Consider the following 8,362-nt stretch of genomic DNA (forward strand, 5'->3'; position numbering starts at 1 on the left):
GCATTGACCTATTGCTCAAGATTTTTTTTGTTTGCAACCAAAGAATGTTATAACAGATGACTTAGATTCAAGTTAAAGAGATGCATTCCAAAAAGCAGACACAACCGCCACATAGATCAGACAAGACAACATTCAACCAAACAGTCAGACAGTTTATAACACGGTATAGTGCTTTCCCATTGTTGAAGGACGTGACACGTTAAATAACACAACTATGCCCATGACCAAAGTCATCAAACAGGGCAATCAACTTTCCCTCGGGACCTAAGCCTGATCCTCAGATTCAAGGAGTTCACATCTCAGCCTATGGGATTTATCAGACCACTAGGTTCCTGCATCAAATTGGGAATGTCCTGGCACTGACACTGATTCCAGTCATTAATCAGAATCGCCTATCTAGTCTATGAAACTAGGACGGTAGCTTGAGTTGTAAACCATTAGCGCTCCTGCAATCATACAAACCTGTAGGCCTAGAACATTGTGCCACAGAAATGGTCAAAGTAAATACAAATTTGCATCCCCCTTGAAGATATTAGAATGCGAGTTTCGGATCAATGAAGAAAATACAGTCCACAACTCTATCATAACTTTAAATAGAACACCACTGTTTCTGCATATCCACCATTCCTTTCTCTGGGAATGAAAGAGAGATAAGAATTTGGACAAATAAGATAGCAACAGCTTCAGTGATTGTATAAATCATAAATCCAAAGCCTAGGCTATGCCAATAAATTTGACCTTAATCATGCCATGATATACCATCTACCAAGCACATTCCTTTACAATCTCTAGACAGGAACATACCATCACAAGTCTTCTAGTTAGTTTCAAGGTCCCAAAAAATGGAAAATCTATATAATTTACAAGCCTGAAATAAGCAGAGTTTTTATCTGCAAAGCAGCCCAGACAGAGTACAGAGAAATACAAATGGCCCTGTACATCTTCCAAATATTAAAGATACATGAATTTCATCAAACAGGGGGAGGGTACTGCTTTGCTTGCTGCCTCACTCTCCTTTTGTACTCAGCAGGATCCTGCGATCAAAACAAATGAATCAAGAATATCCCTTCTTCCACCTGGATACAGCATCAACGCCTACCAGAAAAGGTGAAACTATCCCTAGAGCAGTTTACAACAGAACAATACTGTGGCATGACTTAAGGACAACACAATAGTTACTGTGACATGACTTATTAAGGACAACACAATAGTTAAGGTCGAACCAAGCCAACTACACTTCATAAGAACACAATATGCACAAGATACACTTCCTTGCAATTTGATTTCTCTACATACTTGAATAAAAAGTTGGTAAGCTTCAGTTTGAGCAGGATCAGCTGGATTCGGTGCATCTAGTAGATCTTGAATACCCACAAGTATCTGTTTCACTGTGATAGCTGGTCGCCATCCCTAGAAGAGAGAAACAAGGTGCAACGTAACATAGTCAAATAGGTAGCTTTCCTTAATGCTTCCAAATTTAACTCAAGAATTGCCTGCAGCAACAGAAAAACTTATGTTCACAATACTGTTCAGCCAGGATGCTTACAGAATCCTCGTTAAGGATGGAGAGACAAACAGTCCCTGATGGATACACATTTGGATGGAAGAATCCCTGTGGGAACTTGCACTTTGGAGGCTTGCTCGGATAGTCTTCACTGAAATGGATTGCAAGGGGGAAAAACCCACCCTCCCAATCAGTCTACATCAAGTAGGCAAGCTTAAATCAGCCTTGAGAAAGAAAATAAATCAGACTCCTATTGAAAAAGCGAAGCAGCACTAGGCGGTTAAAATTCACTAGACCCTCAATAATGCAGCCAAATTGCAAATTATCCACACCCATTCGATGCTACACAGAGTCAAATAAGACAAGATGCAAGAACATAGTCAATCAGAAGCCAATAGCTTGTAGAAGTGTTATATATACAGATTAGAATATGTCCAATCATACAAATTTAGATTTTTTGTTGTTCTAAAGTCCAAAATTCTACACAGAAAATAAAAGAGAAAACGAAAGAGAAGAAAAAAGAGGTAACAAAACTTTTTTGAAAAACGAAAGGAAGACGTACTTAGCAAGCAAAGCAACACTTATGTCGTCATCAATGCCCAAGCATAAGCAGCTTTAAAATCTCTCTCTCTCTCTCTCTCTCATTTAAAACATAAAAACCTAAATGGACCGTTTACACTTATGTACTGCTTCCTATAAAGATGCAAAATTACATTCCTGACTTAGAAAGCACAAGCATACTCCATCCAACTCTCTTTTGAAACTAGAAGAAAAACAGGCTTCAATCATTCTAAACATGCCTAAGCCCGATACACCATAGATAAAGGACTTCATATCTAAGATTGTGCGTACTTTTTTTCATTATTTTTCTTGGATTATACCTGGTGTATTAGTAAAGTGATCATTATTTTTCTTGGATTATGCCTAGTGTATTAGTAAAGTGATCAAATTACTACATTGAGTGATAAAAGACTCCTTAGTTGTACAAAGGCAGAAAAACCTATGGAATTGGCATTTCAAGAGGGGAGTCTTGTGTTTTCTTAGATCTTAGACTTTCTTGATCTAACATAGGATTAGAGGTTGATATATACAATAATAGTGAACAACCTGAATATAGTGGTTTACCTTTTATAAAAATGCCTCATATTGACTCAAACATTTCTGATTTGGCAAAATATGGAGTCTTTTCTTCTAGTTCGGTTCACAAGAGTCAGGAGGATAGGAATCTCCAAAAACACAAGCATCTTTGTAAAAGTCTTGAAAAATTAGGAACATCTGGTACAAATAAATCATCTATAAAATGCCTAATTTGACTAAGCTTATGTAAAATGATAGGGCATGTATCGATAAAATAAGACATTGCATAAACTCAATTTCATAAGTGAAAAGATAAAAGTTTGCTAAAAAGACAGCACAATTAGTGCCCATGTGGATTCCTATAATTTGTTGAAACAAAGAATCACCTGATGTAAAGATTATCTAAAAGAAAATCTATCCAAGAGCAAACATCTTCAAACACTTACTACCTTTGTGCATCTTTTCTTTCTAGAATCGATGTCATGATCTTTATTATTTAGCCACAAAAAGTCAAAAACATAAAGATGTTTTCTCAACTTTTAGCACTTTGCATCTATCTTTGTCAAATCTCATCTTGAAAACTTCAGCCACTAGCTTTTGGATTCTAAACTTCAGATCTTCCAGCTCGATCTTTGTGTAAAGTGTATATATATACCTTTGTAAGACTAGAATAAGTCCAATCATACAAATTTAGAGTTTTTGTTGTTCTAAAGATCAAAAATCTACCCAGAAAATAAAAGAGAAAATGAAAGAGAAGAAAAAAGAGGTAAACAAAAACTTTTATGAAAAACAAAAGGAAGACATACTTAGCAAGCAAAGCAACACTTATGTCATCATCAGCACCCAAGCATAAGCAGCTATACTGGGTTTCTAAAGATCTTTGTGTAAAGTGTACTCTACACCAAGGGCATTCCGAGTATGAGGCATATACCTAGATGAATCCAAGAACATTCCCAAACTCATCCTCTAAAAACACAACATAGGGCAGTTTGCATCTCATGATAGCCACTCATAAGATTGAAAACCATAAACTCCATCACGCATAGCAGCGATTAGCTACTACGACATCCCTACTGACATCTTCAATGCCCAACAGTGGGTGTAGACCATAGTATAAAAATATGCTCTCACACATTCCGCATATGAGGCACTTCAAACATAAGGGGAATACTAGCGTGTAAGCAACTCAAATTTTAGACTCTTTAACTAGAAGTAATCTGGTCAAATTTCAATTCCCTGCAGAAAAGCTGTATAACTTAATGCCATTTATCATACCATCAACCATTATCCTTTGAAATAAGAAATATACAACTTATGTCCTGTAACATCAGAAACCACTACAAAAAGAGCTTGTCAAAGCAAGCATAACCAAAATCTTCTCGTTGTTTTTCCCAATTCCCTTTTTGATTTTCTTGTTCCCCCCTTTCCCACACCAAAAAAACTGCTTTTTCATTCTGCCCCCCCAAAAAAAAAATCACATGGAATTTCTTTCTTTTAAAAAGTCCACCCTTTATATACTAACTATATTCTCCCCTTGCATATCAAATTATCATTTCCCCTTTCCCTATTTGGTTAGCATTCCCTCCTTTTTCCACGACCTTACAACATATTTATCATTCTTTATGCATATAAAATAATCCATTTTCCTCTTTTTTGAATACAAACGTACCACCACTTTATTCATGTATTTATATAATACTGCATTTCCTCCTTTAAGAGTAGTGATCCTTTTCATATCAAAATGTTTTAGCTTTTTCCTTGTTTGACCATGTGAGAACATCGTTGAGAATCTGTTCTCAGACCATATAAAGAAAATCCTCTCTTTTGATCATATTAAACTATCGTTTGTTCCAAGCTCTTTTTATGCACTACGAAAATAACATAGTTTCTAGCTCATTGCGAGTCCAGCCTCCTCTTTTCCTTGTCAACATGGGACGGAAGAACTTAGTATCTTCTTAGTTCTTGGGCTGGTTACTCTGCTTAAGCTCACTCTTAGGTTCTCCTCACGTCCATTGCTCTTCACGGACTCCCTATTCTCAATACCTCTCTGTTAAAAGGGCTCTTCCTTTCTTCATATAATCAGTTAAGGGCCCTTCCTTTCTTCATATATGAACTCATTATCAAAAGGCAATTGAAAGAGGGACGCTTTCCATATAATCAGAATTCACGACTGAACAGTACTTACTACCACAAAAGGGTCCTTAAAGGGGAACCTCCACAAGACAGCCTTCAAGTGGGAAATGCTCACAGGTGCTGAGGTGACCACAATAATTCCAATCGCAGTAAGTAGAGAAAGATGTACCCAAGATAGAGAGTTCACAACACATGCACTTCCACACATTCAACTTCTGGCTTTCCAATTGAGTACTTGATCGATGGAAAGAGTTGGAATATAGCCTTAGGTGGGCCTAGGATTGCCTGTGTGAGATTTTGTGAACTGCATTATTGCCTGAAACCTCATCATGGTGAACACAAGCTGCCAAAGTGCCAACAGTGCTAAGAATCCAACCGTCTTTGTCCGATATGCTGACACGATGTCAATTGTTGATTCTGACATTGAGAATGAATTGCAATCATAGCAAGGGTTCAGCCAAGACTCTTTTAACATTGACAGGCAGCAATTCCCAAGCCATAATTATCTGCTGTAAGTCATACATACCCTAATCAATCTCTGCAACACAATGCACATGTATGCAAAATGAGTATCTAGTGGCTTAGGATCTTTGAGTCTCTATAGGAGAGAGTATGTCTTTCTCACAGTTTAACCACTTACCACGTTGTATTCATCATGTCTTTCTCGCAATTTTAACCACTGGGTTCTTTCTCACAATTTTAACCACTGTACATTTTGTGTTCATCATGTCTAACACAAAGGCAACCTCCTTACATGGACGGCCTGCTTGATGTTGCAGAAGGGAAGACAAACTCTCACGTCACCATAACCCCACATTCAACGCAATCCACTGTAGTACTTTGCTGGATTCAAGCTACTATTGCTGACTCCACCCTGCTGCTGTTGGCCATCCAGAACTGGTCGATTACTGCTGGTATCTAGGCATGTTGCAGCACATAGGGCTGTGCCTACTGCATGGCAGGTCTGCCATTGCTTGCTCTGCATAAACTATGCCTGCCTACACAGCAGCTCTATGCTACCCTTGTGGCAGCCACCCTAGGAATAGAGAGACTTCATCATACCCATGTGACATCGTCTGCAAGATATGTAACAATTACTCTTTCTTGTTATAGACTGTTTGGATGAAAGTTTGGCTTCTAACACGTACTTATGAAGGAAATCTGGACATCAATTCCCTTGGCGCTCATTCAAGGCAAGGCTATGCAACCTTATCAAAAGAACACCATAGTATGAAGCACATATCAAGACATGGAGACCATGTTGATTCTCTAGCTGGTCATCCCGACAGCGACGTGCGCAAGTGCCACTTTGAACCCCATTGACACTGCCGCAACACTCTTCTAATTGAAGGGAGCCTTCATCTTAAATAGAACCCTACAATTGTTAAAGAACTCTCCTGACTATGCTGGGAAACTGTCTTCAAGGAAATAAATATTGGAAGTCAACAATATTGGAAGGTTGACTCGGTATGCACACATCTTGACTCCCTTGGCTTCTCATTAGTCAAACTAGTGATTTTCAATCTCTGTCCTCCAACACACCCTTGAATTCTCAATCGACAAACTGCCTTATTTCTCCTCTGCAATTGACTTGAACAAAATGTTCTTCATGAATACGTCGTAGGAGTAGGTTCTCTTCTACACCTCCTTGACACAATCGCACACTTGGGTGAGATTTACAAGGAGGGTCAACATTTTTCTATAGTCTCTAGTAAATGACATGTTTCAATTCATTTTGCAGTGTATCATTTATGTAAGTTGTGAGATGCTAGCTTATAGTATACTTCAGTTATTGTTGTTTGGTTTCAATGTTAGAAGCTTTCTTGTAGTGCACGGATACTTAGACCTGTTTGAGCCTTGATACTATTTTGATATTTCCGAGACCTAATAAAGTTGCTAGAAAATACATTCATCGATACTACAATATATACTTACACTTGGCATAAAAACCAGCCTCAAAATACAAAAAGCAGACAAAAGCAAAACATTACAGACTAGACGAACACAAGAGGAGTTCTTAACGAAGGCACATAAGCATCACGCAATTTCAAAAAGATGCCTATAGTGGAATGAAGAGTCGTGGTGTAAACTCAGTCATTACGTGCAGCTGATCAGAAAGCGTGATAGATTCATGATTTTACACAAACAGCTTATAACCATTTGTAAAATTGCTCTAATAGACATCTCATCGTTTTAAATTCCAAAAGACCACAATCACTAATAACATTTATGCCAAGCATGTGACTGCGCTAGCATTATGAAAAAGCTCAATACGTTATGCCACCCGCCAAAAGGACCAATGATTTCATTGGCCTTTATCTTTCACAAATAATCACTTTCAACCAAACTTTTATTTGAAGCTTGGGCCCCTTTCATACATTGCTTGCGACCAGGAAGGCGGCTTCTTTTCCAAGCTTAGCTTTTTTTCCCAAAGGGGCTAGACTTGTACACACGGGAAAGGAGCTCATATTTCCACAAAATAAAAGAGAACCGTTTTCAGAAGGGGATAAAAAGCACCGATTCTTCCAACATTTGTGAGCGGTCAAAATGTCCCTCTCATTTCGAGTCGCAAAGGACATGCTTTCGGGTAAAAGTAATCATCGTCGAGCCAATTGACGACGATGGCACGCTATCGAGTATTTGCTTTCAACGATTGCAAAGTTATTCTTCTAGAGGAGATAGATGCGTCTTCTAGGTTAGGTTTCAAAAAAGACCCAGGCAAGATCTTCCTTTGGACTGTTGAACCTTCTTTACACCATCGAATTTTTGAAAGGGTTAAAAAAGCACTTACGCCAGGTTTACCCGGAATAATACACTGCCACAACATTAAATTCACTGAACCATCTGGCTGCGAGTCTGGCCTTGCCACAAACCCCTGCGGGATAAAAGTCGCCATTAATTTCTTTCACAAAAGGTTCTCGAGACAGAAACACTGGGTCCAAACAAAATTAACCAACATGCATACACGCCGCAAAAAAGCCCCTCAGAGCAGTTCGCACCCAGGTCAGAAAAATTGAGAGGTCAAGAGCTCACTGAAAAGGAACGGAAAGAAAGCGGCGAGTATACAAAGCTGAGCAGGCCGCGAAATGCACCAAATGTCCAAATAAACAGTGCAAGAATATATGAACCGAGGAGGAGATGGGAAGGGAAGAAAGGAAGCTTACATGGGGGTGATTTTTGCGCCAGGATTTGCGCTCCTCAGAGAGACGACCTCGGGCAATTCCTCCGGACATGGCCTGGGAGTGCAGAGCAAGCAAGCAAGCAAGCAAGCACAGGAGCAGCAGAGACGAAGACCGGATTGAGAAAAACAACAGCAGAAGCAACAAGTCCAAAATATACGTTGCCTTTACTTGTACGCAGAAAATCACACCTTAGTTCATATTTGAATTTTGATTGGCGTCCGCCCACTCCCGCTTGTCCTTCTTTTCGGGACTTATTTACACCGGTCCGCCCCCCCCCCCCCGCCTTTGGTGGCCCACAGATTGCAATCCTTTATTCATGTTGCCTGTTGCCTGCTAAGCAGCAAACGGAATTTTAGTGGAAGGTGGCCTCACCGGATCGGAACTCCGGGCACCAAAATCCAGATTCATGGTTGGCAACTCCTTATTGCTTTATTCGCCGTTGACTGCCTTGCCTGCCTCTGCTGTC

At 39.4% G+C, this 8,362-nt stretch overlaps 1 protein-coding gene across 1 annotated transcript; it reads right to left on the reverse strand.

The window, feature by feature from the left end:
- Positions 1-672: 672 nt before the first annotated feature.
- SCE1 (sumo conjugation enzyme 1) lies at positions 673-8,045 on the reverse strand. Its single transcript, XM_087400797.1, has 5 exons — positions 7,879-8,045; positions 7,506-7,589; positions 1,547-1,699; positions 1,297-1,410; positions 673-1,034 (listed from the first exon to the last, which is right to left on the reverse strand). Exons 1-5 carry the CDS (start codon positions 7,945-7,947, stop codon positions 972-974), a joined length of 483 nt encoding a protein of 160 aa, XP_087256923.1. The 5' UTR covers positions 7,948-8,045; the 3' UTR covers positions 673-971.
- Positions 8,046-8,362: the final 317 nt, after the last annotated feature.

This window comes from Dipteris shenzhenensis, chromosome 29 (assembly GCF_047967505.1).
Source record: "Dipteris shenzhenensis isolate YYH24624 ecotype China chromosome 29, Dip_SZ_1.0, whole genome shotgun sequence".
NCBI lineage: Eukaryota > Viridiplantae > Streptophyta > Polypodiopsida > Gleicheniales > Dipteridaceae > Dipteris > Dipteris shenzhenensis.